This window comes from Calonectris borealis, chromosome Z (genome assembly GCF_964195595.1).
Source record: "Calonectris borealis chromosome Z, bCalBor7.hap1.2, whole genome shotgun sequence".
Classification (NCBI taxonomy): Eukaryota; Metazoa; Chordata; class Aves; order Procellariiformes; family Procellariidae; genus Calonectris; species Calonectris borealis.
In genome coordinates this window covers 42,254,702-42,267,288 of record NC_134352.1, presented here as the reverse complement: position 1 = coordinate 42,267,288, position 12,587 = coordinate 42,254,702, and the positions used below count along the sequence as shown (strand labels likewise).

At 40.8% G+C, this 12,587-nt stretch overlaps 1 protein-coding gene across 8 annotated transcripts in view; it reads right to left on the bottom strand.

Moving 5' to 3' along the window:
* The window catches only part of TUT7 (terminal uridylyl transferase 7), a 34,642-nt gene extending 22,319 nt beyond the window's left edge, over positions 1-12,323 (bottom strand). For 7 of the 8 annotated variants that reach the window (XM_075136658.1, XM_075136656.1, XM_075136657.1 and 4 more), the window contains exons 1-7: positions 12,204-12,323; positions 9,593-10,119; positions 4,095-4,270; positions 3,422-3,538; positions 2,217-2,394; positions 1,669-1,757; positions 569-620 (exon numbers count right to left, since the gene is read on the bottom strand). In XM_075136658.1, coding sequence (XP_074992759.1) covers positions 569-620; positions 1,669-1,757; positions 2,217-2,394; positions 3,422-3,538; positions 4,095-4,270; positions 9,593-10,088 — 1,108 coding nt within the window. In that variant the 5' untranslated portion in view covers positions 10,089-10,119; positions 12,204-12,323. The remainder of the gene's footprint in view (positions 1-568; positions 621-1,668; positions 1,758-2,216; positions 2,395-3,421; positions 3,539-4,094; positions 4,271-9,592; positions 10,120-12,203) is intronic. The other variant, XM_075136660.1, reaches the window with a different exon arrangement.
* Between the last annotated feature and the right edge of the window lie 264 nt (positions 12,324-12,587).

Sequence of the window (12,587 nt, the reverse complement as noted above, 5' to 3'; positions counted from 1 at the left end):
ATATGCTCAAATTGTTTTGAGTAAGTGCATTTTTTTTTAAGATCTTAAGGTTTAGTTGCCTGTATTAGTGCACAAAGTTGTATTCACTACCTGAAAAAAAACATGTCTGTATGCCGTCATTTGTACGTGGCCTCACTGCACTAGCAGGCATGTGCACATAATTATAGGAAAAGAGACCACAATCTGAAAGTACATTACCAAGTTTCTGATCACATTAGAATAGCTTAGGTTACTTTCTGTACTATACAGGGCTAATAGAGCAGTCTGGGGAAAAAAAAGGCAGCAGAGTCTACCTTAAGTTTAATGACATCTTCACTTCTAATGTAGAAGAAAACCTCCCACTAGGAATTTCTCATGTCAACACAAATAATGGGACTTCAATAGTCATAAAACTGAATACCAAACCAAAGTTAGTTCTGCCAATGTATTATTTCCTGCAGTATTTTTCAGTCTCACATCCTTCTAAAAAAAGAATAGCATATGGTTTACCTGTTCAACAGAGGCGGACTTCAACAATACTAAGCAGTAATAGTTTAACGGAATTGAGAAAGCAGCAATTTTTTCTTACCACTGTTCTGGAGACTTTCTTGCACAAGTAAGAGAACATCTGGTTGAGTCATCTGTCAATAAAAGTAACAAAGCTGTTTTCACAGCTGTCAAAAAGGTGACATCCCACGACTCAAAAAAAATTTTAAAACATTGCTGCTAGGACGCTTCTGTTTTAATTCCAGAGAGGGCAGCAAGAAGGAAACAAAGTAATAGCAACTGAGATAAAACTGCTCTTAGTCCTTGGTTATCGCTAAATTGTATCAAAAAGAACATGAACTCTCCTTATTTTGAAGGAAAAAAAAAATCCTGGAGTAATTGTAAGTAAAGCTATTTTTACCTCTATCAAAGACTTGGTTGTGGAAAAAAAACACCAACAGAAATACTATTTCAGTATGCTTAAATATGATTGCCTTCTGTCACAATGAATCTACCTCACATCAAAGACTGGAATCATAGCTTTTTTAAATTATATGCACTTCATGAACTGGGATCATTCTTTTTCACTACAAGATTTCCATCTTTGTTTCCTATAGGAAATGCTAAATTTTAACTATGAGACTGCCAAATCAACTAGAGCAGGAATAAGTTTATGTATAGAATCAAAAGCTTTTCACAGTCCTTAATTTCTTTTCAATGTTCAATCACAAAGATGTTTAGAAACAACTAGCATGACAAATCAAGACTTTACATTACTTCACATATAAATGACATAAGATGGTTTCATGGCTCAAAAATAACCTAGCAATCAAAGACTCTGATATGCATATATCAGTACAGAAATCAGATCATGGAAGTGCCATTTAATCCAGCTGTAAAAGAAGACAAATAATGATCTGTCTCATAGGACTGCTAGGAGTACAAATGTTTTAAGCATTTTCAGTTTTTCAGAAGGAAGATTTGATAAAACACGAAGCTGTATTATACCGCCTGACCAATACTGGTATATGAAGCAAGGAATGTTATTTTAAGACCATTTGAATGTGGTAGCTCTGTTTTACCCAATGCATTTTCATAAAAAGTTCTACTACCACACTGTAAGTTATATTTAAACTGTAATCCACATAAAGGTGCAAACATTCAAAATCACTTAGACATACTTAATAAAACGGTCTTACTTACATTGGCAGGAAACTGGATATCTATGTTTATGTCTGAAGTTTTGAAACCAAATCTGCTATAGGAGGAGCCATACAATCTTAATGAGCACTCTGCAACAAAAAGAATTATACTGCATTTACTCCATGCCTTATTCTAAGTGTGTAGCTACTTTACGGCATTGTCAGTAGATCTCAAACCTGTATCTAGTTTTGATAACCACAGGAAATGAAGAAGGGTCTTCCAGCAGCACAGAACTGTGTTAGTAAATTCTGCCTTCCATGCTGTTGCTAGTAAAGGCTTATCATGAAGGTCAAATGCCCCCCATGTCCTGTCCATCTTCACTTTTTACTACAGGTCTGTTTGGGTAATGAGCACCATTGCAATTTAATTCTGATACAGGGTTATATTGCCGCATCATGTCATTCAACAGACTAGTAACTAAATATGCTGTTGGAGAATTTAGCTAGCCAAGGTTTTCAATTAAGTTTTCATTTTATGAGCTGTTGTTTTCTTTTTTTTTTTTTTTAAAGTTGGCATTTCTAGAATTTAAAACAAATTGCAAATAATACCTGGCAATTTTTGACGCAGTACGTTTTCCATCACTGTTTTAATGTTGAGCCTTTCTTCTAGATCTTCATTATTTAAGCCAAACTCCTGCACTACATTTTCAATAGCAACACCAATAGCTTGTATCTGGGAAGGCGTTGGAGGAGGCAGAGCAGTCAGCAGCTCTTCTTCTTGCTTTTCCTTTAAAGATAGTAAGACTGACATTTTAATGATTTTCTTGAGTTGCTCAATGTGCTAGAATGAATGCCTGAAACTCACCCCAAGTAACACCACCACAGGTTTTCCAGATAATGGAGGTAATTTGAAGCAAGAACTTCAAGAGAGAAACTGTGACAGGTATAAAGAATTAGATATTCCAGGAGGCTTCAGTAATGTGCAGAGGTATATATACATGTATTTGGAACATTAAAAAAAAATGTCACCAATTCTTCCATCACCTATGGAGTGGGAAAGGGTAGAGTTAAAGAGGAAGAAATAGAAAACCTGCAGGAGACAAATATTTTTGGCCACTTCAAGCTGAGAAAGTAGAAGGAACAGAAGACATTTAATTAAAAAAAAAACAGAAAGTAAAATTGAGGTTATGCTGGAAGTTATTTTGATGTTTATGTTCAAAACAAAACTATTTCCTTTACATATATACAAGTCTGTAATACTTCACAAGTTGTTAGTTTCATTTACAGTATTCCTGAATTGAAATCTTCACCCTGACCTATAAATTATAATTTTTAAATCTGCCATACCAACTATATTTGCTTATTGCTACTCCTCATTGCTCTGGACTTGATCAAAACTCTTCATTGTTGAAATATGCCAATGAAATATACACTAAGAAGAATACACATAACTAGTCTACACGAAGAATTACAGAACAGCAAAACAGAAGAGTCAGTTGGTACAGCTTTTTTATTATACTTCAATCACCAGTAACAAAATATTACTGAGTTATACTTTAAATGAGGACTTCTTTTAATAATAATAGGCATGAAAAAGTCCAAATTAAATTTCAAAGCTCAGGGCAGAAGCAAAGTCCAGGTCCCAAGTTTACTCTTTTTACCAGTATCACTAAGTAATAGTTTTTAAGAAGATTCAAACATGGTAAAAAATAAATGTAGAATGATTTTAGAAGCAGTGCAGTTTCATTGTCATTAGTAGGGTGAGGACAGTTTCATAAATCTGCATTTTATACTTTTTCTTATCCTTAACTCACCTTTAGGCTTTTCTTGTGTCTTTTCTCTTTAATATGCTTATGAGCAAAAGCCACCGACTCAATCAAAACATCACACAATTTGCAGGTATATTTTGCTGATGGGTAGCTTCGAGGTTGCTAAAATAAAGATAGTAAAAAACCCTAAAATATAGAAAGATATTACCTTCATTTCATTCATACCCTTGCTAAGCTGAATGACTGTAACTCTGAAGTCCAGAAATACTCACTTTAGCTTTCGTAACTCCATCTTTACAGTCAAAAGTTTGCGTATCAAATATAATGCCAGAAGAATGGTGGTATTGGGTCAATCAAACCCAACACCTTGTCTTTTACAGTGGAAAATACCCAATACCCATGGAAGAATATATTAACTGAACAAACTTTTCTTGTCCACTGCCCCAGCACCTAGTGATCTGATGTTAATGCATGAACTAAAGGAGCAGCCATTTTTTGTGCTTAAATTTCTCCCAAACAAAGATTTATTATAGTTAAAAAAAAAAAGATAACCTGCCTTCTGTTGACAATTCATTAACAGCACCCATTTTGTATGTTACATCAATTCTATAACTAGACTTTCTAGCTACAGTCAGAGAAATTGTTCAAAGTGTACCCTCTGTATTGTATTTACCGACAAAAAAATAGGAGAGGACTATACAAGTAAAAACAGTGGCACCTTCTTTAGTCTATAAATGCAGTCTCGCTTCAATCGTTCTTCAGCTTGCTGCAACCCTAGAAGTTCTTTTGCCGACAGCACAGATTCATCTATGACTGGACCATCCACTTCATCTTGATCATATTCATCTTTTCTAGTTCTTCTTGATCTTCTAGGTTTCCTAAGCTTCTTCATTTCTTATAAAGAGCAAATATGTCAAATAACTTCAGAGTACCACACAGCATTTTGTTTGGTTTTTTTTTCTTTAATTACGATTCTAGTTATGTGCAAGTCAAAGAAGATACAAATCATCTACCCTGCATGGTTTCATAATCTGTTCTGTGCAGGTCTGATAATAGCAAGAGTGTGTATTTATGTCATAACCTATAGTACCTTTGTTCCGAACTACTAAAAAACACTAATTTGTCCTATTGAAGTCACCAACTTTATTTAGATAGCTTTGTTAAAACTGGCAAAAAAAAAACCCCTAAATGCAATAGATTTCACTGTCTAGTTGAGACATACCTGTGTGTCATTATAATGAAAAGGTAGAATATATCCAAAGATTTCAGGATGCCTGTTCAAGCTTAGGTAGATGAACAAGCTAGAAAGCGAACTGACCCATAGACCACTGCAAATATCACAGAATTAGTGAGTGTTGGCCAATTTGAATGATTTGTAAGAGCTAACAGCACTATGATTGTAGCATTGCCATGGCTTAGTTGACATACAACAATTTATTATCACCAGTAATAACTGCTTGTTAGTGTCACTTGCCTTTCAATTAAACCAGCATATGGATTAGTATTGCCTTCACATCATTAAACAGACAAGTGAAAAAAAAAATAACCACCCCTATTGGCTACGTAAGCCAATAAATAATGAACTTGGTAAGTATTTGCACACATTGCTTAATAAAGCTATACAACTGGCAGAATAAACATGCTTATAAAGCTTGTTATGTTTACAGCAAAAGTTCTGGAACAAATTAATGTAAATACCACTTCTACTTTTAAGCAAACTTTGTCATCATTTTGAAGCAGGAATTGCTACTGGTCCAAAGAATACCTGTAAAAATCATCTCAGGAACAAATATACACAGGCCAGATTTTCACACATGACTTTAGATCACATCTTACCTTTCACTTGAACAGCTATACAGGTTGTCAAGATGCATGGGATTTCTAAAGTTCCCTGCTTCTGAGAAAGTTTATGCAACTTCCTTAGACTCCAAAACTCTCATCATAGCAAGAGGTTTTTATTTGTAATAATTTAAAAAAAAAAACCAAAACCACAACTGCCCTACCAAATACATTTACAAAGTTTCTTTCCTGCGACCACAATTTTTGTCTCTAATAATTGGCAAAAGGGAAACAACCTGGTTGTATATTTTCAACTACTTGTTTGATTCATTTCACTAAGCAGCATGCATGTGTTAGTGTTGTAAACAGGAACAGGACAAGAATGGTAGTATAATTTCTTTCAGCAGCAGCATAAGTTTATGCTGGAATAAACAGAACTAAGGCCCAATAGTACTCCAAAGGAAGCTCGAAGGAGCAGAAACAGAAGTCTGAGTCTCTGAACTTTACACATCCCTTCCTTTTCCCATTTTGCTGACTTCCCTGCTCAAACTCCTAAGAGGCGCCAGAGTTGTTTGACTACATTTTTACTGATCAGTGTAGATAGAACTTGGAGAAAAATGTGTATTAAATGAACATCTTTGCAGGAAAGCATCTGACAATTACCTACTTACCAATTACTTCTGTAACCACTAAGCAACTTAAAAAAATTACAAAGTAAATAAATACTTCTAATATTTGGTAGTTACAGTAGTGACAATCTAATTATAGGTGAATGACTAAATAAAGGGCTAAAGGCAAATTAAAGTTCAAGGTCCTGCAGAAAAATCAGTGCCTCAGAGATTTGGTAAACTCCTTCCTTATGAGCTACAGTAAAACAGCATAAAGGTAAAGGAAAGGGACAACTGCAGAAAAGATTTCAAGTAAAAGGAAATGCTAGAAGAAACATTTTTTGTAATTGTTTGCACTTGACATAGAATTAGAGCTTTTGAAGGGACCTAAAGAGGTGAGCTATGCCATGCCTGTGCTTCGCAGCAGGATGAAATGAACTTTGTCAATCCTGAGCAATGCTCACCTAACCTGTTTTTAAAGACCTTCAGGTAGATACTCCACAAGCTGCCCAGACAACCTCTCCAGTACTTCACTAGCCTTACCATTAGAAACTTTCCCTTTATTCCTCATCTGAACCTTTCTTGCTCAATTTTAGGCCCATTGCTTTGTGTCCCATCTACTGGAAAGAAACAAGCCAGATTACTACATCAGTTTTTTAATACCTTTCTAGACAGCTGAAGACTGTTACCATGCCTCCTTACCCTTTCCTTTTGCCGAAAGATTGGGGATTGTTTACAGTTTGTGTAGTTTCTGTTTTCTATGTGCCCTGGCGTTCTTCTTGCTCTTCTTTGGACTGTTTCCATTTTATTCATTCAAGTGGGGTGCCAAAGCCGGACAGAGTACGGCAACTGAGTTTACCAAAGACTTACAGAAAAAGAGGTTCTTCAGGCTGCCAGTCTGTTTTCATGTCTCACAAAACCATGACACTGACTACTCATTATCACCTTCTGATTCACTACGATTTCAGATTCTTCTCTGAAAAAATACTACTTTATAACAACTTTTCCTCCTTTATTTGTACAGTTGACATTCCTACTTCAACAATGGCATTTACACATATTTCTTTTGTATTTCATCCGATATGTAAGTCGTTTCTCCAGTTGTGCGAAGTTATTTTAATTGACCTTCCTGCTTTTCCGCATTCAGTTCCTACCAGCAACACAGCATATTCAAATTTAAAAGCACACAACTAATAAGCATGCTGTCTTCATTCATCATCAGAATAGCGTAATAAACATTGAACAGAACAGAATCCTTGTAGATGCTTGCTCAATACTTTCTGTCATTTTGACAAAATCTTTGGTAAGTATTGTCTGAGTGTAATTATCTAGTTAGCTCTGCAAGCCTCTTGTACTAATTTAATCTAGAGAATTTTCTTCTAGTTTACTTACAGGACTGTCAGGTAAGAGTGTCTAAAGTACTACAGTACTAGTACTAGCAGTATCTATCAACTGCTTCTCCCACGTCCACAGGGGAGTGATTACCATTTTAAAGAAGTAAATCAGAAAGACTTGGCATACTTTTTTCTTGACAAATCCATGTTTACTGCTACTCATCTCTTTGGTACCTTTCAAATACTTATAGTAGATTACATTATTTGTTCCAGAACAGATTCCAAGCTTAAAGTTGCGTACCATTTTTTTAATTCCACTTTTAAGAGACGTTTGCCCTTTCCTATATGCCAGTAGCTCACTTCTCCTGAATAAGTTCTCAGGTATGATTGCCAGTGGCTCCAAAAATCTACTTCAGAGAGTTCCTGAAGTTTCACAGAACAAAATTCATTAGACCCAGCAAATCTGAGAACACACTTGCTGTCCTGGTGTCGTGGTTTAACCCCAGCCAGCAAAAATAAACCCCACGCAGCCACTCGATCACCCCACCTCTCCGGTGGGATGGGGGAGAGAATCAGGAGGGCACAAGTAGGAAAGCTCCCAGGTTGAGATAAAAACAGTTTAATAATCAAAATAAAACTAAGTAGAACAGTAATAATAACAATGAGAACAACAACAATAACAGAATACACAAAGCAGGCAATGCGCAATGCAACTGCTCACCAATCGCGTGCCACGAATGGGGGGCGAGCCCCCCCCCCACCTGGTTTTTATACTGAGCATGATGTCACGTGGTATAGAATACCCCATTGGCCAGCTGGGTCCACCACCCCGGCTGGCTCCCCTCTCCCGGTGCAAGCATCACCCAGCAACAGCCAAAGCATCAATGGGCCATCAACGCTCCTTTCACACTAAACCCAAAACACAGCACACCCCCAAGCTACAGGGAAGAAAGTTAACTCTGTCCCAGCCCGAACCAGGACACCTGGTTTCAGCTAGGATACAGTTAATTTTCTTCCTAGTAGCTGGTATAGTGCTGTGTTTTGGATTTAGTATGAGAATAATGTTGATAACATACTGATGTTTTAGTTGTTGCTAAGTAGTGTTTACACTTGTCAAGGACTTTTCAGCTTCCCATGCTCTGCCAGGTGCACAAGAAACTGGGAGGGAGGGAACATAGCCAGGACAGCTGACCCAACTGGCCAACAGGGTATTCCATATCATAAGACATCATGCTCAGTATATAAACTAGGGGGAGTTGTCCGGGGAGCAGCAATCGCTGCTTGGCAACTGGCTGGGCATCGGTCAGCAGGTGGTGAGCAACTGCATTGTGCATCGCTCATTTTGTATATTCTATCATCATTACTGTTATTATTATTTTCCCTTCCTTTTCTGTTCTATTAAACTGTCTTTATCTCAATCCACAAATTTTACTTTTTTTTTTTGATTCTCTCCCCCATCCCACTGTAAGGGAGGGGAGTGAGCGAGCGGCTGTGTGGTGTTTGGCTGCCTGCCAGGTTAAACCACAACACTTGCGAAAGCATTCTACTCTGCCCTCTCCTCATCTGAGGTTGAGCTTAAGTGTGCAGCTTACTTCAAACAATGAGAGAAACCGGGCACCTGCTCACATTTTATCCTTTTAGTGATCGCTGATATCAAGGGAAAGGACATTTAATTCCTAGACTTCCTGGTATCAAACAGCAATAGCATTCCTTCTCAGCAGGGGGGCAGATCAATATAATTTTTGGCCCCCTGTCTTAACTAAAAGAAGACAGATTTCTTGCTAACAGGCAGTTGTTCCGTGTTAGCAGCACCTCATCTGCACCTTAGTCTTTCATTATATCCTCTTTAAAGCTTCCTCTTTCTGCTTTGATCTACTTACACTTCCTTCTGGTACTCACATTCAATGAAGATCTTACGATATTGATCACTTTATCCTCCCGTAGCTTGTTCTTTCTTGCATTTCAGTACTTAGGGCTTGTACTCTCATTATTAGTTCCAATTGCCCATAGAGAAGTTCAATATGCATGGAGAATTAGTTTTGTGTTATTGCTGTATTACTGTTGCTAGTATTAAGTTCTCACAATACCTACAAGGTGTTGTTTTCAATCTTCATTAAGATATGTTGTTACAGACCTCACCGGTAACTCCAAAATCTTGCCCTGTATCAACCTAACTGAAACATCCCTTATCAGCCTTGACAGATTCAATCAAATTGTACCTGGGAAACTGCAAACAGGGACACTACACAGATGTTGCAATCTATTTACTCCTACCACTTACAAACTAATTTACAAAGACAACACAATTTATAAAACAAGTTCTGTATCATTCGCTGTAACAATTTGTTAGTATAGTACAGTCAATAGTTTGCAATATATGACAGAACAAAAATGATTTTTTGCTTTAACAGTGAATCTTGAAATTTTACTTTTCAGTAACACACACAGAAAGCTACTTTACCGGATAGCTATGTAAAAACAAACATGTTGATTACCAGAGCATCCTTTCTGCGTGTCTAGCACGTCTTCACTCATTAAGTCTTCCTGAAGCTGTCGTCTTATATTTCTGTTTCCAGCACCTTCAACCTCATGAAAAGAGTCCTTTCTTGTCCTGCTATGCACGGGAATCCAGGCAACAGATCTGTACTCTCTCCAGCTGTCAGAAGTACCTCGGTGGTCATCAGAAACCCACTTCTTCATTTGGTCTCTTTGGGTATCATTTAACTTTGACCCTTGACTGTAAGCTGTGTTTTTAAGTGAATTTGGGCTACTCAAAACACTACGTGGCCCTCGCCTGGGACTGCTTCCGTAATGACCTGGTGCTCCCTTTTTCTTTTGCAGGCTGGTATCTATTTTATTGCTATGGCCATTTCCGTATTCATCCATGACTCGGTAGTCTTTCAGTAAGGGACTCCCTTTTAATTCTTCTTGATGTAAAATTTCCTGTTCCTTATTTTGTTTGGCAAAGCAAGGTTTTGCAGCATCTCCCATCGTTATTGCTGTTCAATTTAGTGATCCCCATCTAGAAATTAAAAAGTTAAAAGTTGTATTTTAAAATTAATCAAGTGATAAACACTGGTTATTATTTGTTATGGAAATCTCAGCAATCAAAGCCCTGGCTCTGTAATACCATCAAGGCAAGCAAGTCTTGGTGGAAAGCAAAATCGCTCCAACCAAACAAAAGGCAGTTCAAAACTCAGCTAGGTTTCTCCTCTTAAAACATCTAACACTTATGGGTAGTTCACAAAATGCAGACAGCCTATGGCTTTTTTAGGCATTAAGGTCTAGGACAGACCTTCAGGACAGATAACTACTTTTAAGAATCCACATCACAGTCTCAGCTCAGTACATGAAAGCTTTGAAAGAATGACTAAAGGAACTTTCTAGCATGTAGAATATGTAGGAGGTAATAAGGAGGATGGCCCCAAAGCCGTTCTACATCATCTGAATATTCCCCTTTCCTCACAGTAGACACTGTTCACCCTGTTAAGAATGAAAATTATGATCAGAGAAGACAGAGATGCAGAAGTTCAGTAGCAATCCATCTGTCGGGCAAATCTGATACTATGATTAAGAAACAATGCTGCACTGTCCAGTGCACTCTGCACATTCTACCTAGACCAGCATTCTGAGGTCTCACGTTACTGGGTATTAAGCCCTCATATTTCATATTATTTTAGTATTATCTAAAACACCTGGGCTACCAATTTGCTCTTCCCCCCAACCCCCACCCACCTGGTCATGTCCATGCTCCAAGGAGCTGTAACTCCAATGTTAGCATAAACCCATGTGGATTGTGAAAGGGCGAGTTATCTGGAAGAGACTGGCTAAACACATGTAAGCAGCAGTGGTCACATGGACACTAAATATTGTGTGATTTAAATATAGCCACATACAACCAAAAAAAAAACGTTTTCTCTTTCAAAAGACATGTATGTGCTTAAGGATGCAAAGAAGGCTGTAGGGCATTTACAAGAAGCACTTAAACAGCAGGAAATGCCCTTCTGTGGCCTTTAATATGGGAGTAGGGTACCTTATTTTCTTAAATGTTTTTTTTAAGTTTTGCAGGCCCCAAAGGCACCCTTCGGCATCTCAGTGTCTGCTTTCTATAGGCTTGAAGCTCTTAAGTGTTTATCTTCCTCTTAAGAAGAAGAGGTTTTCTGCCTTTACGTGAGTGACAAAACAAGTGGGACTCCTGTCCTAAAGACTTGAATTCATAGCCAGTTATGAACGACTGTGGAGATGCAGCTATTCCAGCTAAGAGCTGAAAGAAGAGTTTCAAACGCACAAAGTGAACTTGCTTCCTATTTTAGGAGAGAAACTGCCATCAAGTCTGAATTTCAGAGTGACCTAAACCCAGCTTGTTTTAGTCATCCCCAGAAGCAACGCCCACACCCAGCCGCCAGGCTGGACGATGACACACTCCCTGCACTGGAAGGGAGCACAGAGTCAAAGTTTACACTTGCCCCTGGCTCCCAACCACGAGGCGAGGTGCTGGCCTGGCGTGGGGAGGGCGGGGGGTGTGCGGGCTGTCCCGGAGGGTCAGCAGCAACACGGATGGGGGACGATATGGTTCCCTGCGGGGCGAGAAGCGGCGGGCAGCGCCAGCCAAGTTACCAACGGGACCCAGTCGGTGGTGTTACGATACTGGCCTCCGTCACCACCACGCAGGAAACACGCTACGTGGGCCGGGGCTCCCCTGCTCCCACGCGGCAGCCCCTGGCCCCCTCCTTCCAGTCCTCTCACCGGCTGACAAAGGCCCCTAGCCCCCTCCTGCCCTCCCCCCACCCCTCGAACACCCGAAGGCCCGGGAAACGGCCTGGCGGAGGCGGGGGGACAGCCAACCGGCGTGCGTAGGGCAGCGGCGGGGACTGTGGCGCAGCAGCCCCCCGCCCCGCTCGGCCCTCCCCCGCCGCCTCAGCCGGACAGCCCGCGGGCGGAGGCGCCCGCAAAGGGGCGGGCGGGCCGCGGCCCAGGCCCGGGAGAGGGGCGGGAAGGGAGGCCCAGGGGCGGGCGAGGGGGAGAGGTTGCTGCGGACCACCGCCCGCTGCTGGGGAAGGCCTTGCCCGGCCACCGGCCGCCACCCGCCGAGAGAAGGGCACTCACCGGCCGCCGACGGCCCGCCTCCTACTGCCGCCCCGCCATTGTGCCGCGGCGGAAACGGCACCGGTCCCTCCGCGCGGCCGATCCGCGCGGGTCTTCCGGCAGCCCGGCCCCGCCCCCGCCGGGGCGTGGCCGCGGCCGGGCGGGGCGGGGCGGGGGCGTTTGATCTGTCGGTTAGTTCGGTTGTGGGCGGGAGCGCCCTCCGGGCGGCGGCCCCGGGCGCCCCTTCCCTACCCGCGGCGGAGCGGGGACCGCAGCAGCCGTGTCCGACGTGGGTCGCCAGGCAGGCTCGTGGTGGCCGAGGCGTTGTGTCACGGCCAGCCCTGCCAACGCAGGACCCGCGAGCGGGCGTGGAAAGCTCTTCCCCCGCAGCTGGGAGAACACGGC